Source organism: Diabrotica virgifera, chromosome 2, assembly GCF_917563875.1.
Source record: "Diabrotica virgifera virgifera chromosome 2, PGI_DIABVI_V3a".
Classification (NCBI taxonomy): domain Eukaryota; kingdom Metazoa; phylum Arthropoda; class Insecta; order Coleoptera; family Chrysomelidae; genus Diabrotica; species Diabrotica virgifera.
This window is the reverse complement of record NC_065444.1, coordinates 144,457,707-144,484,551: the sequence shown is the minus strand read 5'-3', so window position 1 is coordinate 144,484,551 and position 26,845 is coordinate 144,457,707. Positions and strand designations below refer to the sequence as shown.

Below are 26,845 nucleotides of genomic sequence, written 5' to 3'. Positions count from 1 at the left end.
AAAGGCGAATACCATCGATAAGAAAATACCGACTCTGTATAACAGTAATTTTCGTTCTGATAGTTGCAGAAAACCGTATAATTAATTATGCTAAATGTACGGATTCCACATGGTCCTTCATAAAGCCCGGTGTTATTAATTAGTGCCTAATTAGAAAAATTGTATCAAATATCACGCGTGCCATGCCGGCGAGGCTCGAGATTGGTTTTTGGATGGAGATGTAAGAAACCGCTTCGCTAGGAACACGTTTTGCAAGGTATGGTCTTTTTTCTGTTCTCGATATTTGGATTGATTTAATGTATTTTGTCGTTGGATGAGATAATTGGTTTCTTTTGACCGGAATTCGGATGATACTTGAAAATATTTTGGACAGGTTTTAACGATTTAAACCTTGTATTTTGTTACTATTACATACATTTGTTTATTAATACTAATTCCTAGCACTAATATCAACTTGATTTCGTTATTAAACCTCGTATTTTGTTACTATTAGGTACATATATTTGTTTATTAATAGTAATTCCTAGCACTAATATCATCTTGATTTCGGTATTAAACCTCGTATTTTGTTACTATTACATAATATATTTGTTTATTGATAGTAATTCCTAACATATCAACTTGATTTCGTTATTAAACTTGATTAAATCTCGTATTTTGTTACTCTTACATATATTTGTTTATTTATAGTAACTCCTAACACATCAACTTAATTTCGTTATTGAAGTTGATTAAACCTCATGTTTTGTTACTTACTATTACATATATTTGTTTATTGATAGTAATTCCTAACACATCAACTTGATTTTGTTATTATACCTCGTATTTTGTTACTATTACAATATTTGTTTATAAATAGTAATTCCTAACACTAATATCAACTTGATTTCGTTATCAAACCTCGTATTTGGTTGCTATTATATAATAGTTGGTTTTTGATAGTAATAACGCTATCTATTATTATTAATCTTTATACTAATAACTACATTCTACACTTTATAACAAGTGCAATCTATATTCGTTTCGTTAAGTGTTCTATGGACATCCTAAGTCTTGACATCACAAAATTGGGAGGAGCTTATATTTGGCTCCAAACAATTTTGTTTATAATGTTAAACACTCATAAGGAATTTTTAATTTATTGTTTACGTGGTTTGTGTGACAAAATAAGACTTTTCATTTAGGTATTTAGTTAAAGACACGTGCCAATTAAGAGATTTTTTATTCGTTTTGGCCCAGGTGAGCTAATTTAATGCAATGATTAGAACGTAAACAGTGTTGAGGTTATGTTTATTTTCAATAACTAAGGAATAAAAACCACCTGAGCAAAAACAAATAAAAATCTCTTAATTAACAGGTTTCTTTAACGAAATACGTAAATGAAGTCTTATTTTGCCACACAAAGCACATAAATGAAAAATTCCTTATAACCATTTAATGTTACAATCAAAATTGTTTGGAGCCAACATAAGCTCCTCCCAATTTTGTGACATTTGTGACGTCTGTCCATTAGATAGGGGAAGCACCTCGTTCGGCATTTTTGTTCTGTTTTTCGTGATCTCGCAAAATGACGTATGATTTAGATTATTTTAAAGGTAAACATAAAATTATTAAATCAAACCTTACTCGTTTTCATACATTTTTTGATAAATATATAGCGTCTTCTAACAAAGATATTGACCAACTAGATTTACGTTATACCAATATTCTTGGAATTTTAGACGAATTCAATAATATTCAATTCAGTATAGAGGTGGCTTCACCCCGTGTTGACGGTGATTTTGTAACCAATGATACTGAGCGCGAACAATTTGAAGACACTTATTTTAAAATCATTTCGCTGGCTAAAAAAGAACTTCAAGAAATAAGAAGTAAACCAAGGTCCTCTAAATCGCATAGTTCTGACAATAGTCGAGATCCTCTCAAGGTGACAAATGCTCAAAACAATATTACAGTTGTACCTAGCGGTACTGAGTACCGCTAGGTACTCATTAGGAGCTACGCATTTAAATACATCAGCAAATATTAACTTTTCGTTGCCAAATAATAATAGCATGAATTTGGCATCTAACTCTCAAATTGTTGAATCTCAGTCGGATTATGGTAGCTCACAGGAGCAAGCTAGTACTTCTAACACAGTCACATCGTTCGAATACTTTATGTTCACTGGAAAATAAGGATTGCATTTTACTTTCCACAGCTCAAGTGACTGTTCTCGATGATCAAGGCAATTCTCATAATTGTCGAATTTTGCTAGATAGTGGCTCGCAAAGTAACTTTGTTGCAAATTCCTATTGCAGAAATCTCAATCTTTGTGTAGACAAAATAAACATGTCAGTTACAGGAATAAATCAAAGCAGTTCAAAAATCAATTCGAAAACATTAGTTACTGTTTATTCTCGTACTACTGCATACAATGCATCTTTATCGTGTTTGGTAGTGGACAAGATTACATCTTGCATTCCATGTATATCCTTTGATAAATCTTTACTTAACATACCTGCCAATCTACTATTGGCTGATCCTGATTTTAATGAAAGCATTCCTATGGATCTCCTAATAGGAGCAGGATTCTTTTGGGATCTCCTTTGTTCTGGACAGATTAAACTGGAAAATAACTCACCTATATTGCAAAAAACTTTACTCGGTTGGATAATCTCTGGTCCAATTCGATTTGATGAATCAAAATTCAACACAACTCATTGCAATTTTATTATAAATGATGACAGTTCTGTAGAGTCTTCATTAAACGATCAATTGGAGAGGTTTTGGAATATTAATGAGTATCCTCCAAGTAAATATTTTTCTCTCGAGGAATCCTACTTTGAAAAAAATTTCATAGAAAACATTGTTTTAAACCCAACTGGTCGTTTTGTCGTTAAATTCCCTTTGAAGGAACCTATCACTAAGTTGGGAGAGTCTCGAGATATTGCTGAAAAACGCCTTTTCTCGCTAGAGAGAAAAGTTGCTAAAAATCCTGATTTAAAGAGTCAGTCAGTACTTGAAATTTATTAATGAATATGTGGCTATGGAGCACATGACATTGGTTTCTGATTCGAATCTATCTTTGGGTTATTTTTTGCCCCATCATTGCGTCTTCAAATCTGATAGCACCACAACCAAACTCAGGGTTGAATTTGATGGGTCTTCTAAAACTTCTTCTGGGTTTTCGTTAAATGATCTCATGATGGTCGGCCCTGTGATACAGGATGATCTTTTTTCAATATTAATTCGTTTTAGAAAGCACAACTTTGTATTGGGAGGTGATATAGAGAAGATGTACCGTCAGGTACTTGTCGATCCCACACAACGTTCACTACAACGCATTATTTGGAGTAGTGATCCATCTAAACCTATATCCGTTTATGAACTAAACACTGTCACATATGGGACGACATCGGCTTCATTTCTTGCCATTCGTTGTCTCCATGAAGTGGCACACAACATTTCCGGCACCCATCCCTCCATCAGCGGAATCATTCTAAAAGATTTTTATGTTGACGATCTGCTCACAGGTGGGCCAACGGTTGAGGAGGTCCAGCATATAAAATCAATCTTGTCAACCGTTTTAAATAATTACGGTGTTTCCCTTAGGAAATTTGTTTCCAACTCTCCTGAAATTGCAAATTCATTTAATGTTCCTGAATCATTTGTCAATTTGGGCATAGATGAACCCACAAAAACTCTTGGACTTCTATGGCATCCAAAAAATGACGTTTTAATGTAGACAATCAGAGATAATTTTTCCGATCCTATCACAAAAAGATCCATTTTAAGCATTTTCTCTCAGAGATTTGATCCTCTTGGACTTTTACTTCCTTACACAGTAACAGCCAAATTGATAATACAAAAATTGTGGCAGTTGCATATCTCTTGGGATGAATCAATTCCTTTAAACTTAACCTACCAATGGTAAGAGTTCAAAGATCAAGTCAAATTTCTCCAGAAGTTACAAATACCAAGGCAAGCATTATGCATCTCGGCCGAAGTTATTGAACTTCATGGATTCGCTGACGTCAGAGTCTGCTTATAGAGCAGTTATTTATGTAAAGTCAATAAATAACTCAGGAACCATTTCGGTTCATATGCTTTGTGCTAGAAATAGAGTAGCACCTTTAAAACTTTTAACGATCCCTAGATTAGAGCTGTGCGCAGCGTTGTTATTGGCTGAGCTCACGGATAAAATAAAAGATTCTCTACAATTGAACGTGTAAAAAATTTATTATTATTCTGATTCTACCATCGCTCTCTCATGGATTAAATCATCACCAAATCTTTATAAGCTTTTTATTGCCAATCGTATACAAAGTATCCAATCTCTTTCTAATCCTCAACAGTGGTTTCATATTTCTACCAAGAAAAATCCTGCAGACCTTTTGTCTCGTGGTATTTCAGCTCTAGAATTGTGTAATTCTAATTTGTGGTGGAATGGTCCAGAAGAGCTTTTATTGCCTTCTTCATCATGGCCCATCAATGACATTCCATGTGTTCCTAATTCTGAACTTCCTGAACTAAAGCCTGATAAATCTATCGTATTACATACAAATCAAATCAAAGACTTTCAAGGAATATCCTATTTAACTAAATTTTCTAACCTTACTAGACTTACTAGGGTCTTTGCTTATGTGTTGAGATTTTTGTGAATAACATTAGACCCAAATCCGTTAAGTTAACAAATCAATTAACTGTGGAGGAAATAAATAGCTCTATGATACAGCTTGTGAAACTGGCTCAGGCTGATAGATTTACATTAGAAATCAAAAATATCAAATCCCACAAGAATCTTCCTTCTCATAGCAAGTTGCTAAAACTAACTCCTTTTCTCGACGAATCTGACATTTTGAGAGTTGGGGGTAGGCTTAAGAGATCAGGATATGATTTTTACAAAAAGCATCCTGTACTTTTACCTAAAGATCACTTCCTGTCTAAACTAATTGCTTTGGATCAACATAGTCGGTTGATGCATGCAGGGCCTCAGTTGACTTTGTACACACTTAAAGAAAAATATTAGATTCTCGATGCTCGAAATTTGGTTAGAAGAATAATACATAATTGTATTGTTTGCTTTAAATATAGTTGTGTTCCATTGCAACCTCTAATGGGTGAACTCCCACTAGAAAGAGTAACTCCAACTAGACCATTTTATAATACAGGAGTAGATTATGCTGGTCCTTTCATGATAAGAGATCGAATTACAACACCCTATAAAAGTGTAAAGGCGTATATTTGTCTTTTTGTCTGCATGGCCACGAAGGCTGTTCATCTTGAACTTGTAGGGGACCTTACTACGCACTCATTTTTGTCAGCCTTGAGAAGATTTTCTTCTAGACCAGGCAAACCTTCCGTAATTTTTTCAGATAATGGTACCAATTTTGTAGGTGCCTATAAGGAGCGTGGTTTGTTTCTTAAACAAGCCAATAAAACAATAAATATTAAATTATCACTTGAAGGTATATCGTGGAAATTTATACCGGCTAAAGCACCTCATTTTGGGGGATTATGGGAACGGGGTATCAAATCAGTCAAGTTTCATTTGAAAAGAGTAGTTGGAACCAATATCTTGTCCTATGAACAATTTTTAACTGTGTTGATCCAAAGAGAGGGAATTCTGAATTCCAGACCTTTGCATCCGTTGTCATCTGACCCCAATGATACTGCACCACTTACTCCATCACACTTTCTCATTGGGGAAGCCATTACAAGTATTCCGGACCAAAATTATTTGAACGTGCCTACCAACAGACTTAAGCATTTCCAGCTTATTCAAGCAATCACCCAGAATTTTTGGTCTCGATGGTCCAGAGACTACATTAGTCAACTTCAAACTCGAGAGAAATGGAAAAATAATGCACCGAATCTTCTTCAACCTGAAGCTTTGGTGATTGTCAAAGAAGATGACTTACCTCCACAAAAATGGTTAACCGGTCGAATTTCCGAAGTGTTCCCGGGGGCTGATGGTATTATTCGAACCGCCACCGTAAAGACATTTAATGTAAGTTATCAACGACCAGTGACAAAACTTTGTGTTTTACCGATTATTTAAAGTCTGCCAGACTTTCAATGGGGGCGGCTATGTTGCGTCCCGATATACAAACATTTTTGGACAGCAGTGTAGTTAATATTTTTGGGCAGCAGTGTATTTGATATGTGCGCATATGTAAAACGCGTCGTCATGCGCGCCGATCCATCATGCCACACGTCCAAACGAAGCACGCAGGTCGCTCTCTCTCTCATCGAAGATCTACAACGATTAACACCATTTTGTAAACTTTGTATTTTATTTTCTCGAAATAAAGTTAAATAACAGTAATTTTCGTTTTGATAGTTGCAGAAAACCGTATAATTAATTATACAACTACCTTTCTCCATTCTTCTCTCTCTCTGATTTTTCTTCCAATATTTCTAATTTCCATACTTCTTAAGTCTTCTTCCACTTGTTGTCTCCATCTGAGTTTAGGCCTGCCTCTGGTTCTTGTACCTGGTGATATCCATTCGGTTATAACTATTAACGGATTGTTCTTCTCTCGTCTCATTATGTGTCCATACCATCTAATTCTCTGTTCTTTTATTGCTCTATGTTCTCTTGGCCCATCCATTCTTGTATTTTGTGGTTCATCCATTGCCTTGCATCCTCTTCGTTTTCCCTCTGTGGTCCCAGAATTTTTCTCATAATTTTTCTCTCAAAAATTTTCAGCTGCTCTTCTTCTCTTGCTGTTAATGTGAATGTCTCCAAAGCATATAGCACTATTGGTCTTATGGTCGTTTTGTAGATTTTCATTTATGTATTTCGGCTTATCTTCTTATCTTTGAAAATTTTCTTATTTCTGCAGAATGCTTTGTTTCCTGATTGAATTCTTCTTTTCGTATCTACACTTTCATTTCTTCTGTTGACTAATACATACTCCCAAATATTTGAATGTTTCAACCTCTTCGAAGCTGTGTGCGTCTCTTGTCATTTCTGTCAGTTGCGTCTTCCTTTTTTACTTACATTCATGTATTTTGTTTTATTTTCATTTATTTCCAGTCCTCTCAGTTTGGATTCGTTTTCTATTTCTTGGAAGGTTTTCTTTAATGCCCTTTTACCTGTTGCTACTATGGTTATATCGTCCGCATTGTATTTTTATTTATAGTTCCCGCGTTTGACAACTTTTTTATTATCTTTTCTAATGATAGAATAAATAGTACCGTTGAGAGCGCATCTCTTTGTCTTACTCCATTTTTTATTTTTATTATTTCTGTTCTCTCTCTTCCGGTGTCTATTGTTGCTTGGGAATCTCGCATTGTCATTTCTTTCATTCTCATAATTTTATTTGGTATTTTTCAGTTTGTCAAAAGCCTGTTTAAAGTCTAGGAAAAGTATATGTGCTTCTCCGTCGTACTCGTATGTTTTCTCTATCGCTTGTTTTAGTGTATGGATAGCATCTATCGTTGATCTTCCTTTTCTGAAACCGTACTGGTAGTCTCCTATGCATTGTTCTGTGTATATTGTTAGTCTGTCTCTAATTATACCAGTCATTACTTTATATGTTACATTCAGTAAATTAATTGCTCGGTAGTTTTTACATATCCTGTGGTCTCCTTGTTTTGGGATTGTCACAATAATTCCTTTCTTCCATTCTTCGGGCATTGTTTCCTTATTCCATATATTCTGTATTAGTTCATAAATCTTTCTCTATAGGGCCTCACCTTCGTATTTTATTAAGTTCTGCACATGTTCCGTCGTCTCCCGCTGCGTTTTCCCGTTTTTCAGTTTGCATATTTTATCTTTTACTTCTGTATAGGTCAATTCTTTTTCACCTTGTTCCGGGTTCATTATTGTTTCTCTTTCTTCTTCTATATCCGTTTCTTGATACATTTCTTCCATGTATACTTCCATGTGTCCAAATACTTCTGCCATGTTTCTGCTTCTATCGCTACATTAGCTGTCCGTTTTCTACTACCTAGCTTTAAGTATTGGTACAGTGGTTTTGAATTGTGTCTCTTATTTTCTGTTTCGATCTCGTTCATAATTTCGTCTACTTTTTTATTTTTCTTTGATTTAACCAATTTCTTTGTCTTTTTCCTTTGATCTTGGTATTTTTCTCGTTCCTCTTCATTGCCTGTGCTTAGCCCTTTCAATCTTGTTTTATTCTTTTCGTCCACTGCTAGTTTGCACTCTTCGTCAAACCAATTGTTTCTTCTTTCTTTTTGCATTTTTCCAACCACTTTCTCTGCTGCTTTGTTTATTCCTTGTTTGATTTTTTTCCACTGCTCCTCCATTTCTTGTTCCTCCTTGAACTGCATCTCTGCATTTACTTCTTTTACAAATTTTCTTTTTACTCCTTTATCTTTCAATTTATCTACGTCCCATTTTCCCTGTGCTTTTCGTCTTTCATTCTTTGTTGTTTTTATTTTACATTTTGCAATCACTAGCATATGGTCCGAATCGATGTTGGCCCTCTGTGAGATCTCACGTCACTTATCGTCTGTTTGTGTGACTTTTTAATAAGTACATGGTCTATTTGATTCCCCTCCAGACTGCCTGGTCTCATCCAAGTTATCTTGTGAATGTTTTTGTGTTTATATCTCGTGCTACTTATGTCCATGTTTAATGCCGCTGCTAAATTACATAATCTTTCTCCATTATTGTTTGTTGCGCTATGTAGTGAGTTTTCCCCTGCAACCTCTCTAAAGCAATTTTCTTTACCTATTTCTGCGTTGAAATCGCCTATAATAATTAATATATGTTGAATGGGTTGCATATGTGAGTTCATTTTAAATGAAGTAAAGAAACACAGACTTACTCACAATCATTTAATTATTTCGACGACCGGTTTCGATCTCTACAATATACAGATCATCTTCAGGTCGGCGTTACAAGTGATTAAATGCTACAATTAAAGAAAACCAGAGTTAGAACATTGTCTGGTTGTATCAAAATGCAAATAGAAAGCCCAAAAAATTTTTTGAAGTATGTAACTGTTGACATTTCAGAACAACAAACTGGTATATACGTATGCACACATATGAGAAACAGGTACTTATAAGCACGCATACGCACATAGATGCATGCGGTTTATGACTATTTGTTAAATGAGGGGTGTAAAATCAAAGTCGGCAATCTCCCATTTGCATAATTTTGAGAAACCGCGAAAAACTGTAGAAACTAACAAAATTAACTTAAAACAATAAAACTGATGAAGAATTATAAAAATTTTGTTTGTGATCGGATGTTCAGAACGAAGAGCTTAAGAAATTATTTCTTTTTCTTTTTTTATAATATTTTAGTTTGGAGATTGCCGTTTTTGTTTGCAATGTTTGGAGATTGACGGATATGAAAATGATCTACAAGGATATTGCCAGGTTTGAAACTAATAAAACATCAGAGAACCGGTTACTTAGTCAAGAAAAATATATTTTATATTGAACAATAATATATAAAAGCAATTATTATTGATATGCATATTTACTTAAGCCAAAATATCCGGGATTTCGAGTATATATTCACAGGTTTCGACAGACTCTAGCTCTGGATCAGGATTCTCCACGTTCTCGTTTGCTTCTTATTCGCTTCCTTGCCTTTGTTGGTGTAACAGGAGACGCATTAACTTCCATGATAAAAAATTAATACTTTTTTTGTAAATAAAACTAACTTGATTTAATCAAGTTAAATTTTAAAATTATTAAAAAAAATTTTCTAAAAAACTAAAAAACTATATAATTTTGATCCACTTACATGCCTGGACAAACTGGGGGTTAAATTCCCAATTTGTTATTGACTAAATAAGGTCCCAATGACCTCTGTGGACTGTATGTTAGTTACCAACGCTTTGGTTCAAAAATCACACCCCATAAAGAGGTGGTAAAAGGTTATATCTAATCCTTTAACTAAGATTAAATTAATAAAGCGAGTTGAGAAAGTAAAAGTTTAATTATCCTAGACAAAAAAAAAGGTTACAAAATAAAACAATAATTAAATTAAAAAAAAAGAACCAATCTAAACGTGTATTGAATATGGAGTCAAAATTCAAAATGTCTATGAATGTAAATTTATTTGAAAATGTTTACTCAAAAAGTTCTGTATAGCTACCATAGTCCCATTATTGCACTTCCCGGTGGCTGGTTTTAAGTCAAGGAACTGCTGCTGGTCGAAGTAATCTGCTGGTCTCGAACGGTCACGGTTCAAACTTAGCCCAAACACCACAAATCTGGTAGTTCTTTGCTGAATTTGGCGGTAATAAAATCACAAATAAATAAGTAGACTCCAATATAGTCTACTACAAACTGAACAGTTATGTGAAATTTTGTATTTACTCCTGTATAAAATAAAGGAGTTAAGAAACAATAAATGATTAAACACACTTATTCAAAACAACAAAATACAATTTTTACGTAAATTTTTTAGCGAGTTGACGAGACGAGGACAATTTCTCGCCCGTCAGGCCAATAAAAATGGAACAACGAATCGACAAGTTCAATGTATGGCGCGTTAATATTTAATTTAGATTTTAAATACGCGTTTCCGGAACAATGCCGTTACAAGGGATGCTTTGTAAGTTCATCGATAACATGTTTAAACGTCCAAATTACGCTAATAGGATAGCTAGGTGAGGGACTGGTTAAGCGGACATGCTTCGAAGCATCCTATTAGCATAATTTGGACGTTTAAACATGTTATCGATGAACTTACAAAGCATCCCTTGTAACGGCATGTAAGTGGATCAAAATTATATAGTTTTTAGTTTTTTAGAAAAAAATTTTTTAATAATTTTAAAATTTAACTTGATTTAACAAATAGTCATAAACCGCATGCATCTATGTGCGTATTCGTGCTTATAAGTACCTGTTTCTCATATGTGTGCATACGTATATACCAGTTTGTTGTTCTGAAATGTCAACAGTTACATACTTCAAAAAATTTTGGGCTTTCTTTCAGCATTTTGATACAACCAGACAATGTTCTAACTCTGGCTTTCTTTAATTGTAGCATTTAACTACTTGTAACGCCGACCTGAAGATTATCTGAATATTGTAGAGATCGAAACCGGTCGTCGAAGTATTATTAAATGATTGTGAGTAAGTCTGTGTTTCTTTACTTCATTTAATTAATATATCTTCTCCCGGAATTTTTTCGGCATTTTCTTCTAGTGTTTCATAGAACTGCTGTTTTATTGTCATCACTGTTTTCTGTGGGTGCATAGACATTTATTATGGACAACTTTTTCGGTTTGCTGCTTACTCTTAGGTATGATAATCTTTGACTTATGGGTTTAAATTCCATAACTTTATGTCTGATTTCCCCTAACACCATAAAAGCAGTTCCTCCATATCCTTGTTTTTCTTCTCCAGCATACCATATTGTATAATTTTCTTTTTCGATTTTTCCATGTCCCCCCACCGGGTTTCCTGAATTCCTGCAATATCTATTTTGTATTGTTTCAACTGTGTCGCTAGCTCTTCCATTTTTCCTTCTAGCAGTGTCCTGACGTTCCATGTTCCAATTTTTTTTGTCCTTTTCTTAATTCTCTTCATTTTTTTGTATTTTTCTTATAATTTTGAATATACCGTGACTCATTTACCTCTTCGTTTGCATTGTCTGTTTCCTTTTCATCCATTCATTCTCTTTTGTCTAGTTTTTTGGAACAGTTTCAATTTCTATGAGTTTATTTTCTCTTGCATTCCATTTTAGCACCTTGTCATTTATTTCTAATTTCTGCTTAATCTAATTTTTACTTTTGCTCCTTTGTTTCTCTGTTGTTTTGCTATGTCTCTGATTTCTTTTTGTATCTTTGCTTCCTTGAACGTCAGCGCTGCATCTATGTATATTTCTCTACAGTCTCTTGTGTATTTGAGTTTACCTTTTTCTTGCAGTATTTTCTGTTTGTCTTCCCAGCACTTCGTTTCTATTATACATTTCCTGTATCCTATCTTAAACGCACTTTTAACTTCTATTTTCAGTTGGAGCTCTGTTTCCATCATTTTTTGTATGTTTTCTCTTAGTCTAACTTCATCTTCAAGATCTACCTCAATTCCTGTTTTTTCCTCAATTTTCTGTTTCTGCTTTTTTTTGCTTAAGCTTCTGCTTAATATCTTCCAGTTCGTTTTTCATATCCTTGATTTCATCTTTAATTTCTGTTTTGCTTTCCAGGATATCTTCTTTAATTTCTTGCCTCATCTGGCTCAGCAATATCTTAATCTCTTCGATGTCCGTTAATATGGTACTTACTTTTTTTATGCGCGTGTCTGGAGCTTTTTTGCTTTTATGTTGCACTTCTTTGTCTTCTTCAATCGAGCTGTCGTGCTCCGGTTTGTGTCTTTTTCCTTCGTTTTTATTTTCTTCGTTGTTCATCTGTTTGTCTTGTTTGTTTTCTAGACTGAAAATCTTTATCAATATAAAGCGAGCAAAATATATTTTTAGTTCACTTAAAGCTTATAATATACAGAATATATCGCTACATTAACATGATAAAATATATCTACCAGAAGGCAACGGCTAGCGTAAGACTATCTGATCAACAAACAGATAAATTCTGTATATAGCGAGGAGTACGGCAAGGAGACATCATCTCGCCGAAGGTATTCACAACCCTTGTAGGACACACTTTTATGAAGGCAGATCTGAACGATATGGTATCAACATAAATGGAGAGAAGCTCAGTCATTTGAGATTCGCAGATGACATCGTCCTTATAGCCGATCGTATGGATGGATGCAATAATAATGTTGAACGAAGTTATATGAAGCTTCCTTAGAGATCGGAATAAAGATTAACATCCTCCTCCTCAGTCGTTTCCTCATTGCTGAGTGTCGTGATTCCCTATAGTACGAGCAACTATCTCTTTCCATCGACTTCTGTCCTGAGCTTCCCTCATGGATTCAGAGAATGTTTTTCCACTGGCTTTCTGTACTTGATCCGTCCATCGAGTAGGTGAGCGACCTCTACTTCCTCACCCTTCAACGTTTCCCGAAATTATAAGTCTCTCAATATTATCATCACTTCTTCTTGCAATATGGCCGAAAAATTTTAAGACGGTGGAGAGGCAAATAGAGGAAAGTCGAGTCCGAATAATAAGCTCTTGGAGGATTGAGTGATTTGTTCTGTGTTCCGTCCATGAGATCCGAAGAATTCTTCTCCAGCACCACATTTCAAAGGCGTCAATCCTTTTTATGTCGTCCGATTTTATTTTCCATGTTTCGGATCTACGTACTAATCTTATTTTGGTGTTCTTCGACAAGGAGCGATCTTTCCAGATTTTCGATAATCGACTCATAGTGTTTTTGGCAATGCCTATTCTCCTACGTATTTCTGTTTCACAAGATTAACATCAACAAGACGCAAACAATGACTATCATCATCCAGTCCTTTGCGTCCACTGCTGGACATAGGTCTCCCTCATTTTTTTCCATTGTGCTTTATTTTGAGCACTTTGCATCCAATTTCTAGACATTTTCTTGAGATCGTCAGTCCAACGAGTAGGTGGTCTTCCTCTAATTCTTTTGTCTAATCTCGGCCGCCACTCAAGTAATCTCTTCATCCATCTCCCATCATTGATTCGGGCGACGTGTCCGGCCCAGTTCCATTTCAGGGTGGCAATTCGGGAAATTACATCGGTAACTCCTGTTCTTCATCTTAAGTCTTCATTTCTAACTCGGTCACGAAGCGATATAATCATCATTGACCTTTCCATTTTCCTCTGGGCTATTTGCAGCATTTTAGAAGTTGTAGCTGTCAATGTCAAAGTTTCGGCACCATAAGTCATCACCGGCAACACACATTGGTCAAATGTTTTACGTTTTAAAGAAATTTGTATATCGCTTTTAAATATGTCTTTGAGTTTTCCATAGGCTGCCCATGCTAGCCATGGGCAGCCTATAATAATGACTAATCTGGTGCTAAATCGTAATATTGTTGTTGATGGAATGGATATTGAGCAGACTGCATCTAATAAGTACTTGGGACATGAAATTCGGTTGGGAAGAGATAACCAGACGTGTGAGCTCCCACGTCGGCGTCGCATAGGATTAGCCTGGGCAGCGTTTGGTAAACTGAACCATGTATCTTTGACCAGTGTGTTACCTGTACTCACTTATGGAGCGGAAACACTAACACTCACAAAAAAGGTAGTGAACAAAATTCGCATAACTCAGAGGGCTATGGAGCGTCAGATGTTGGGTGTCTTCCTAAGGGACCGAATCCCAAACGAAGAAATTCGTCTTAGAACAAAAACAACAATCGCTTTTTATCGAAAAAATCGCTTCGCTCAAGTGAAATTGGGCAGGACACGTCGCCAGATTGTCAGACAGTCGATAGAAAAAACGTAGTGTCGAGTGAAGGCCACGAGAAGAAGCATTACGGAACAGAGGACGCACATCAACCAGATAGGCCGATGATTTGAAGCATGTTATCGGTAACTGGATGCAAATCATACAAAACAGTGACAGATAGAAAGATATGAGGGAGACCTATGTCCAGCAGTGGACACACACGGGTTGATGATGACATAATTAACATACATATGTATAAATAATATTACGAGTTTGAAGATGAAGCCGTTATGATATATTAGGTACTCTGTGTACCGGAATGATTGGCAGTTGCAATGAGAACGTGCAAATGCTACTTAAATTTTTTATAAACTGAAACTGAAAATAGTTTCATTAAATTGCTGTATCGATCATTATAACATTTTTATCAATATAAAATTTAAAACTTAAAGGTTTGTCAGCCAAACTTACAGCTTTCACTCCTCCTGAATTTTCATCAAACAACATAATATTTGCCAACACACTAGGCATTGGCTTGGGAAGATCATTGTTTACAGGAAAAAATGATACCAATTTACACCCCAATGCCCCATATTTCTCATCATCTAAATATCCTGGCATCGTAACCAACATATTCGGTTTACCTATTATTTGAGTCTTAGTTCTGGCACTTTGTACGGTCTTTTTTTCTGAGTATTTTTTCATAGCTGCTTCCACTGCATCAAATGTTTTATCCCACGTGATTAACCTCAGGACCACATCTTCGCTTATGTAAATCATTTCTTAATCTAAAAAGTAACGAGAACTAAAATTAAAAGTAATAAAATACTGATGCTAAAAAAATAACAAAAATAAAAAAAAATAACTGATGCTGAAAGAATTATCCATTTACAAAAATCAAGGGAATGTCACCAAAATTACTATTCCGCTGTGTCTCCTAAACGAAATTTTTAAACATCACGACGTGTTCTGAGGGACTAGAATCCTAAAATTATTTTAGTGATAACAACTTTAGCATGGTTCTGATTAATATTCGTTCTATAAGATATAACACTGATGAATTATTTCTATTTCTAGAGGAATTAGGGTTTCCTCCGATAGTTGCGGTTACTGAGCACTGGCTTGAAGTCAACGAGCCTTTTTTTGTAGAAAAATATTCCACTATTGCTAGGTACGATCGTCAAAGTTCAGCGCATGGAGGCACCCTGATTCTTTCTACAAGTAATGATTTTTCTCTGGTAACAAAATATGATTTTCTATTAAGCGAAGCATTCTTTGAGTTTTCCTTAGTTTACAGTAAGAACTTTAATCTTTATATTATTTGCATTTATAGATCACCTGACTCTTCCGTGGAACTATTTTTTCAGAACCTGCTTAATTTGTTAGATGACCTGCCCCATAAAAGCAGAAAAATTTTATGCGGGGACTTTAACATTAATTATGCTGCTGCTTGTGCTACACAAATATCCCTGGTCAACATATTTGAATCGTATGGTCTAACAATGCACATTGATTCTCCTACAAGGATTACAAAAACTTCATCTACCATAATTGATTATATTGTCTCAGATTTCTCACCCCGTGATGTCTGCTCTACAACTGTTAATGCGGGACTATCTGATCATGAAGCGGTTTATACGAAGTTTAACATCTTTAGCAAGCACTCTTCGAAAACTCGACGTTTAGGCAGGATTTTTTCCGCTCGGAATTTTCGTAAATTCCAAAATTTATGCTTAACCTCTGAGTGGCCCTTTCCTTCTATGAACGTCGATAATAATTTCAGTGACTTTTTGAATAAGCTTGTCTGTATCTACAATAAAGCATTTCCTTTAATCACAATTAAGCCAAAACATGACAAACCCTGGACTACCAAAGGTGTCCGCATATCAGCCAAAAATATGCGTTCACTACTGTATATCAAGAAATTTACTACCAACGTCTCTGTTACTGAATATATCACCAAGTACAGGGCGATCTATTTAAAACTTATAAAATCAGCTAAAAAATTGTACTATCAAAATCGTCTGAGAAGCTCTAAAAGTGTTGCAAAAGAAACTTGGTCCATAATAAACGATCTTCGTAAAAAAACTCACACAGCTCAAACATTTTCCCTTCCAGACCCAGAAAATCTAAATGAATACTTTGTTAATGTGAGTAAAAATATAACATCAACTATTGTGTCACAACAAGATCCCATTTCCTATCTCCCTAATTCAGGAAAGGTCTCGAATTCATTCTTTATAAGACCGGTTGATAAATCTGAACTGATTCAGACAATCAATAATATCAAAAGCAAATCTTCGTGTAATACCGATGGACTATCCATAAAAATTTTCTCAAATCTCCCAGACAGAGTGCCTAAAGACGGCCATCATTATTCCTCTTCATAAGGGTGGTGAAAAATCAAATGCCTGCAATTATAGACCTATTGTATTACTACCGGTACTCTCCAAAATTATTGAGAGACTCATAAAAGCCCGACTTATGTCCTTTCTCGTTGATAACAATATTTTATCACAAAGTCAGTTCGGCTTTTTAAATAATAAATGTACCACAGATGCCATGTTTTCTGTACTACATGAGGTTTATCAAGCATTAAACAATAATCTGCACACTGCCACTGTTTTTTGTGATTATGCCAAAGCTTTTGATTGTGTGAATCACGACATTTTGAGAAAAAAACTAGATTTCTACGGAATTCGAGGTATTTCTTCGAACTGGTTTCAATCTTACTTGGATAATAGGAAACAACTGGTTAGAGCAAATGATACAGACTCTAGTCTCAAAAATGTTGTATGTGGGGTACCACAAGGTTCAGTATTGGGTCCTCTACTTTTCCTTATCTTTATTAATGACATCACTAGCTTAAAAATCGATGGCAAAGTTTTTCTTTTTGCTGATGATACCAGTATCACTTGGAGCAACTCAAATATCGCAACTCTTCATGCTACTATAACTTCTGATCTACTTACAATAAAATCTTGGTCCGATTCAAATTTACTCTCTTTTAATGTAGATAAAACAGTAGCATTGTCCTATAAAGGAGCTCTTCAACCCTTACCTCTTCATAACAGCCAGATCAGTATCGTTGATTCTGTAAAGTTTCTTGGTATTTTTTTAGATAGCAATCTGAAATGGTCCCTTCATATTGATGTGTTAAGCAAGAAACTATCCTCAGCTTGCTTTGCAATAAGATCTGTTTCAAAGGAAATGAATTTAGCCTCTTCCAAAATAATATATTTTTCTTTGTTCGAGTCACATCTTCGATATGGTCTCCCTTTTTGGGGTTCTGGTACGGCTGCCCAATCTGATGTTATTTTTAAATTACAAAAAAGAGCAATAAGATATCTGTTTGGCCTCAGAAGAACAACACATTGCAGAAGCTACTTCAAAGATCACAGGATTCTAACACTACCTTCTTTATATATTTTAGAAACTGTTTGCTTAATTCGTAAACATCTACATGTCTTTCCAGCAAGACCTAGATATGACTATTCCACCAGAAATTCTACCTTTGACATCTATTTACCGATCCCGTCCAGTGAGTTAGTAAAGAAATCTATATTATATTCTGCGAAAAAACTTTACAACCATCTCCCTCTACAACTTAAATCTGCAACATCTTTCTCCAAGTTCCGTAAAATGACTAAAGCCTATTTATCTGAAAGACCATATTATTCAACAGCAGAGTTTCTTAACCAATAACTAAGAAAGTACAGTATTCTTATTTATAAGTATAATCTTAATCTATATTTGAGTGTCATATGCAGCAGCTTAACTTAACTTATTAAATTTCTTAAGGTAGATTATGCAATTTGCAAATTTTTTTTTTAAATTTTGCAATAGGTCGTTACTGTTTTTTTTTTGTTTATCTTCATTATTTTTATTTATGTAGACGATTTATATCATTTTAGTAAATTGTATTTGTTATTTGTTATTGTTCTTATTTTTATGATTCTTGTAAGCTTTGTCTATAAAATTGTTAAATTTTTCATGACAATAAAGCATATTTCTATTCTATTCTATTCTAACAAAATTTAATTCACCTCAATTTAATCATTAAGAAAATACTGTAGAAAAAAGAGAATTTTTTATAATTTAAGTTCAGTACTAAATTCAGAAAATTCAGAAAATTTAGTCAAATATATAAAACTTAAGTTCAGTACTAAATGTATGTTACTACCTAAGTAACACAGAAAAAACACCCAATAATACTGAATTTGTTACAACAAAATGTTAAATAGACATGCATATGCCTGATTTTAGGACAAACTTCTCATATCGAGTTTAACTCCAGTTTAACCTGAACTTTTAGTGAACGTCAGTTTAAAGTCAAAATCGTCTTTCTCAATTCACGTTCAACCGATGGCAGTTTAATAAACTTGAACGCTGGAATTCCGCCATTCAAAGATTTCTGAAACCAATCAAACCAAGTTATATTTCAAATATAACTTATTTTATTATATTAAGCCTAACGATAAACGATAACTTTATTTTTGTTTTTATAACATTTATTTAGAATTATTAAAATGACTATTTGACTATAAATACTTAAATTTAACTTTATTCAAAAACAGCATAAAAAAGGTCGTACAAAATGGCGATAGCTTTTTACCTTTTGCCATCTATTAACATTTCTCGAAAGCTGTAGAACGTGCACTGACATGAACGTGTAATGAGAAATGCATTCCAAACAAAACCGAAGTTCACCGGTGAACCTCGGTGAACTGAACCATAGATTAGCGCAGGTATGATAAATCGACCCATAGGGTCGATTTCTCGAGAAATGCATTCCAAACAAAACCGAAGTTCACCGGTGAACCTCGGTCAACTGAACCATAGATTAGCGCAGGTATGATAAATCGACCCATAGGGTCGATTTCTCGAGAAATGCATTCCAAACAAAACCGAAGTTCACCGGTGAACCTCGGTCAACTGAACCATAGATTAGCGCAGGTATGATAAATCGACCCATAGGGTCGATTTCATCGAACAAAACCGAAGTTCACCGGTGAACCTCGGTCAACTGAACCATAGATTAGCGCAGGTATGATAAATCGACCCATAGGGTCGATTTCTCATACCTGCGTTAATCTATGGTTCAGTTGAACCAGGTTCACCGGTGAACTTCGGTTTTGTTTGGAATGCATTTCTCATTGCACGTTCATGTCAGCGCTCGTTCTACAGCTTTCGAGAAATGCCAATAGATGGCCAAAGGTAAAAAACTGTCGCCATTTTGAACTACCTTTTTTATGCTGTTCTTGAATAAAGTTAAATTTAAGTATTTATAGTTGTTGGTTATTAGCAGGTATTGAACGAAACGAGTAATAAAATCGAAACAAACAATAAAGAATACAAATTACAAAACCTGCCATTTACTATGGGTCTTCGAATAGCTTCTATTGGTAGAAATTAATGGAAATTTTCATAGGTGCAATAAACATATTACTAATACACACATGTTCAAATCAATTGGTGGTTAAATAGCTCAAAACGATAACAGGATAAATAATATAGGTAACAACAAAATATAAGGTAAAAATACTAGGTATGTACTTACGATCGGGACATCATCTACGAAGTCACTATTTTACGTCTTTACGCGTGGGCCGTCTCAATGTTTCTCATCGGGGGAAGAATTCTTTGGACCGCAAGTGGTTGAAACGTTCCTTTCTTGAACACTTGTGGATTTCGCTAGCATGCAAGGAACAACACAGGCGTCGACAAGGGAAAAAGAGGGATATGATTTCGAACTATTTAAACAATCAAATCAATTTATCAGAATTCCAACATTCTCCCCCCTTTAAAGGCCATAAGGCATTTAACAATGACAAATACTACATGTCACTACTTGAGCAACAAGCAATGACAAGACAAACAAATCCAATATATATTCTTAATCAAACAACTATTAAAACTTAAGCTTAAATCAACACTAAAATTAAAATGGTGGTTTTGTCGCAGTCGTACTAACAAATCCGAACAAAAAAAACTAAGCCTAAAGTAACGAAGCGGAAATCTAAAGTAAATCTAAAGTAACGAAAAGTTGGCATCTAGTCCTCTATCGGCAAGGGACAGAGTCGGACAAGAGGCCGTTTCAAAGTTCCGGTAGTCGTACGCACGGTGGCTACCCGAGCTACCTCGTCTTTGCCCGCATGTAATTCAACAAGACGCGCGAGAGGCCATTTACACGGAGCCAAATTATCCTCCTTCAAAACAACCAAACTACCGATTTTGAGTACAAAGCCAGAATCTAACCATTTGGACCTTTGTTGTAAGGTATGTAAATACTCCTTACGCCATCGAGCCCAAAAATCCCTATGGATGCGTTGTAACAACTGCCATCGGGACAAACGATTGAGGGATACCTCCGAAAAATCAGGCACAGGCAATGATGTTAAAGGTTCGAGAGTCAGGAAATGCCCTGGGGTCAAAGCGTTGAGATCTTCAATATCATTGATCAATCGGGTGAGAGGACGCGAATTCAAAGCGGACTCAATCAACGTCAAAACAGTGTAAAACTCTTCATACGTCAAGATTTGAGCCCCGACTATCCGAGCAATATGTTCTTTTACAGAACGAATGCCGCGCTCATAAATACCACCAAAATGTGGAGCCGCAGGAGGAGCAAAAGAAAATTTGATATCTTCTTTATCAAGAGCACCCTCCATAAAGCTACGCAATTGTCGATACCCGCCATGAAAGTTGGTACCGTTATCACAAAATACTTGCGATACTCGACCTCTCCGAGCAATAAAACGCTGTAAAGCGGCTAAAAAGGCTTCTGCGGACAAATCACTAGCCAATTCAAGATGTAAAGCCTTTGTGGCACAACAAACAAAGAGGCACAAATATGCTTTTTTGTCTTCTACCTCCTCGATAACGAGACATAGTTATCGAAAAAAGCCCACCATAATCTACCCCACAAATCGAAAAGGGTTTAATGGCCCCGAGACGAAATTTAGGCAAATCGCCCATAGGGGGCTGTAAGGCCCTAGGAGATTGCTTCCAACATCTAATGCACTTAGACAAGACTGAATTAACGGACTGCTTAGAAGACAATATCCAAAACCTTTGACTCACCAAAAATTGAGTACTCTTAAATCCAGCATGTAAGTACTTTTCATGATAATGAAACTATTTAATAATAACGAACTAGGAGAGTCGTAAAACGAGATTTCTTTGGCAACAAAAAGGGGTGTTTTGCCTCATACGACAAGGAAGATAGACGACCACCTACTCTTAAGCACTGAGTATTATCATCTAAAAATACTCCTAATTTTCGAAATGGTTTTGGAAATGAGTTCGACTGAAGCTGGTCTTCAAAATACTGTTCCTGTGTGAACCTAACAAGAATAATTAACGAGCTTTCCAATTCTACTGAACTCAAGGGTCCTCCACGTCTTGACCTTTTTAAACGAGAATTGTGCGCGAATCGCAACATAAAGGCCAAAATTCTTTGGATAGAGGTAAAGGACGATTGGTTTTTTAACAAACAAGACAAAAAATGTTCCCCACGAGTGGAAACAAACACTAAACTTTTCTTTACTTCTTCCGAGGGGGATGTTTCCGACAATGGTGGAGGAACCTCTGGAAAGATTAATGGAACATTATATAAAAACGAAGGACCTGTCAACCAGTCTAGTTTTGATACAAAAGCGGCCGGTAGCATGCCTCGCGAAGGCGCATCGGCTGCATTACTGTGAGATTCAATGTAATGCCACGAATAATTTTGACTATGGGTCTGGATATACGAAATGCGATTTGCGACGAAAGTTTTAAACGTAGAAGGTAAACTTTTAATTCAGTGCAATACTACTTGCGAGTCTACCCAAGCATACACCTTTTGAAAGATTATATTCTTCCACGACTGTGACACAAACGACATAAGTTTGACCAAATGAACAGCAGCTAACAATTCTAATCGAGGGATCGTAATCTGTTTCATGGGAGCTACTTTCGATTTGGCACAAAGTAAATTAACTTGGACCATGTTCTGACTATCAATACTACGAATATAAATGACACAAGCGTATCCCTTCTCACTGGCATCAGCAAATCCATGAAGTTCTAAGATGGGACAAGAGGAAATATTCAAAAAACGAGGAATTTTTAAACTGTGAAATAAGAGATAATTCACTTTTATATTGCTCCCACACACGAATAATTTCTGAGGGAGGACGATCATCCCATTCAAGACCAGTTGCCCAAAGTCGTTGGATTAAATGTTTGATGAAAAATGTAATAGGTGTTAGATAACCACACGGGTCATAAATTCGAGCTAATTCGGACAAAAACGATCTGTTAGTACAAGGGACATCCTGCAATTTGACGGAAAATTGAAAGACATCGGACTGTCCAATCCTCTTCAAACCAAGGATTTTTAACCAGCCATTACACGCGCTATGAGGGAATCCCTCACCATATTTGTTTATAACCAATGAAATTGTGTAAACTAATACGATAACCTTAAGCACCCAGGAATGCCTTTAGCATGGTTCATGAGAGGGTATGAAAAAGTTATAGAATATTTCAGGCGGTCAGTGTGCTGTGTGATAGTTTAAAGGAGAGACATCCCTCTTCAAGTGAGGGAATTCCTCACTGCGCGTGCAATCACGGTGAAATCACGTTTTTGTTATCTCAAAGAAACTTTTAGGTTTTTATTTAATATTTAGGTAGGTCTAATTAAAATATTATTGTTTGGATTAGGTTAGGAACAGTGGCACACCGAGCGGGGGGTTTGGGGGTTAAAATCCCACCCAGAGCATATAGAAATATATATAAAAGAAAGTAGAAAAATGTAACTTGTCTTTCACAAATAATACAAAAAACTTTCGGTGCCCAAGCTAACCCCCATCCCCCGCAGAGGAAAATTCTAGGTGCGCCACTGGTTAAGAACCCATTTTTAAATATACCTATTCTAATTGGGAAATAAGCCGCAATTTAACTTGAAAATTTGATTTTATTGACGTTTCGAATTCCACCTCGGACGTCGTTATCAAAATACAAAATATTAATAGTTAATTACATAAATACCACAAAGAAATAGCTTCAGAACAGTTGTTAATTTTAATTTGTATTTTTAGTAAAATGAATTCGCGTAAAGAACGTTAATTTCTTCAGTGGCTTGCTGAAATTGAAAATTAAGAAAACTTGCTTTTGATCTATGTATATTAGTTTTACTTTTGTTTTGTTAAATTAATAGAAAGATTGGTTTACGAGACTTTCTATAATATGTGAGTACAACCCATTTTATATTTATACATGTTGACATTCATTCTTCCTCGAAATAAGTCGAACTTATGTAGGTGAGGGCGACGCTCATACGCTTGCAACCACGTCACAATATAAGACGCGTGTAACGGCGGGTTAAAGAAGGACCATTTGATTCTGGATCAAAATTAATAGAATGAGGATTAATATGCGATTCAGGAAATTGCGATAACAATTTGGGTTCGTTCGAACACCATTTCCGTAACTCAAAGTCTCCTAACTTCAACAAAGCGACTAACTCTTCAACTAAACTTTGTGCTTCTTCGAGCGTCGAAGCACCGAAAACAAAATCATCAATATACGAAGCATTACAAACGAGCGAGGCGGCTTTAGGAAAACGAGAGCCTTCGTCCAACACTAGTTGTTGAAGGGTTCTTAGAGCGAGATACGGCAAGGAAACAACTCCAAAAGTGACAGTTAACAAACGATATTCCTGAATCTCCTCAAAGCTAGAAAATCTCCATAACACACATTGATAATCCGTATGCTCAGGAACTACTAAAATATTACGATACATCTGACGAATATCTGCACGCAACGCAAAACGATTAAGTCTAAAATTTAACAAAAGCGAGACGATGTCCTGTTGTAGCTTAGGACCGACTAATAAATAATCATTCAACGATTTACCAAGCCTGGTACTTTTCTGAGACGCATTATATACCACTCGAATTTTAGTAGAGACACTTTCCGACTTAACAACGCAATGATGTGGGATATAATACTTTCCCTTTGTCTTTTCGCCCTCAGGAACCAATTGCATATGACCTAAATCAATATACTCCTGCATATGGGACGAATATTCCTTTTGCAAACCCGGCTGATGAAACAAGCGACGTTCCAACGAAATAAATATGTTCAAAGCAACATCATAGCTATCTTTTAAACAAGGCGGCGATTCACGAAAAGGCAAAGACACAACATATTTTCCCGAGACGTCCCGACTATGTGTTTCCCGATAAATGGTTTCGCACAGAACGTCTTCCGGTTCTGAAACTGGCTCTTCCGGTATGTTTTCCAGTTCCCAAAATTTCCTTAACGAAGAATCTAACGAGTCTTCCACATTTGAAAGACAAACAAGCGACGAAGAAGAAGAACAAGTTGACGAAAGGTTAGGTGTGCTAGTTGGGCCCAACAAAATATATCCAAAAACGGTATTTAGGGCATCAGGTTGTCCCGGTTTACCTTCAATTTTACCCTCTAACAACACCTTCGAAAATATACTACAACCAATTAACAAATCGACCGACTGACTACAATTAAATTTGGGGGATCAGCTAACGTCAAATTTTTAATATAATTCCAAGCAGAAATATCTATTTTGGGTGCTGGGCAAATCCGAGCAAACCCGATCTGTAATAATAGCCTTCAAATGAAACACCGGTGACTCCTGATGACGAGGTTGGATAGAGAAACTTATTTGCCCCTGATTCAGTTTCGTTTGCATCGAATCTAGTCCGTTAATTTCGAACGAGCAAGGAGTTTTAGGCCATCCCAATCGATTGGCAGCCTTTCTACTAATGAACGAACTCATCGAACCCGAATCAAGAAGACATCTCAAGGGTTGTTTACACCCTTTACTGTCAATGGCATGAACCAAAACAGTACCGAGCAAGATTTCCTTTTTGGTTTCATTTTTCTTTCCCACAAAACTAGCGGCACAATGGGATACTTCAGTAGACGATTCGATTCCCGATGACCCTGGACTATTATTTTCTGAGGACGACTGACTATTGGAACGGTTTCTATCGAAGTGTAACAAACTATTATGGAGATGACTACTACATTTGCTACATTTGAAGGATGTAGGACACGACTTGACTGAATGGTTAGCCTGATTAAGACATTTAAAACAGGAAGAAGACTCTTTACAAAACTGATATCTCTCCTTTGGCGATTTGTCCAAGAACAACGAACACTGGTTGAGATAATGGCTTTGTTTGCATAACGCGCAACATACTGAAGACGAATTTGTTACGAATGACGAGCTACTACGATTACGTCTTGAATCATTCACCTGGTGTTGAGAGTTGGCCCTTGGCTCCGTGTTATTTGGGACCTGCGACGACTTCTTTCCCTCATTTATACTACTGTCTAAATTATCATACGCGATGTATTGGGTTTCGATGAACGCTACTAATTTTTTAAATGACGAAATTTCATTAGACTTATTTTCCAACTCGAATAACTTAATGGAATCAACATCTAATTTCGACAAAAGCAAATTGAACATAATGAAATCCCAATGCTCAGTGGGAAGGCCTAAAGTTTTCAATGCGGCTAAATTTTCTAAAAAGGTGTCTACTAATTTAGCTACATTTTTCGAGTTAACCGCAGAGATTTTTTGAACGCCCATTATCGCATCCCAATGGGCGGTCGCACAACGACGAACATTTGTGTACCGTTTAACAATTAAATCATAAGCTACTTGGTAATTATCGTTAGTTATGGGCAAATTGCGAATTAAGCTAAGCGGAGTCCCGTCTAAACAACATTTCAAATATTTGAATTTTTCTACGTTTCCTAGGGCTGCATTGTTATGCACTATCGAATTATAAAGGTCTACAAAGGATGCAAAATTAATAAAATTTCCTTGAAAACGAGGAAGATCAATACGAGGCAAGCGAAGGTGGGATTGATGAGCTTCACCGGAAGCACAAGACGCTGGACCTGGACTTTCAGATGGTGACCCGAAGAATTCCGCGTTCAAAACTTTGATTTTGTAGAATAAGTCCAAGAATAATTCTCGGACTTTTTCTTCGTCCCCCGTATCTGAATCCGGTACCGACAAAACATTATTAATAATGCTTGTATGCTACTTTAAAAATTCCTCCTTAATCACGTCTAACTCGCTACACCTTATTTTAAACAACGATCGTAAACTCTGATCAGAAACAGATCTACTACCTAGATCATAAATCGACTGAATCTCATTAAGCGCTGTATGCCGAAGAAATTTTAATTTTCTCGATTTATCCATTCCAACTTTTTATATAAAAATTTCAAACAGAAATGAAATGATCAAAATAAAATAATATTAACTGTACTATAAATGCGACGATAAAAAATGCAATAATAAAGTAATAATAAAATACTTACGCGAAAGGCGATTATAGACCTAAACTGCCTAAAATCAAAAAATTAAAAGTATAACAAAAAAAATATTTCTCTACGCCCTTGGTGACGCGCCGCTCGGAAAAATACAAAATCTTTGGTTTCTTCAAACGGAGAAACGATAATTAAATCTTTAGACCCATTCAAGGAACCGAAGCTCAAACTATTTAGTACCTACTTTGGATAATAAATCACCCGATGCGAACCCCAAATC

The 26,845-nt window shown here is 35.8% G+C and overlaps 2 protein-coding genes across 3 annotated transcripts in view; both read right to left on the bottom strand.

Moving 5' to 3' along the window:
* The window catches only part of LOC114346374 (ketimine reductase mu-crystallin), a 202,398-nt gene that overhangs the window by 130,515 nt on the left and 45,038 nt on the right, over positions 1-26,845 (bottom strand). For both annotated transcript variants that reach the window (XM_050644040.1, XM_050644041.1), the window contains exon 2: positions 14,716-15,032. In XM_050644040.1, the coding sequence (XP_050499997.1) occupies positions 14,716-15,024 (309 nt within the window). In that variant the 5' untranslated portion in view covers positions 15,025-15,032. The remainder of the gene's footprint in view (positions 1-14,715; positions 15,033-26,845) is intronic.
* LOC126880821 (uncharacterized) overlaps positions 24,809-26,845 on the bottom strand; it is a 30,022-nt gene continuing 27,985 nt past the window's right edge. The window contains exon 3 of the mRNA XM_050644886.1: positions 24,809-26,332. Coding sequence (XP_050500843.1) covers positions 24,809-26,332 — 1,524 coding nt within the window. The remainder of the gene's footprint in view (positions 26,333-26,845) is intronic.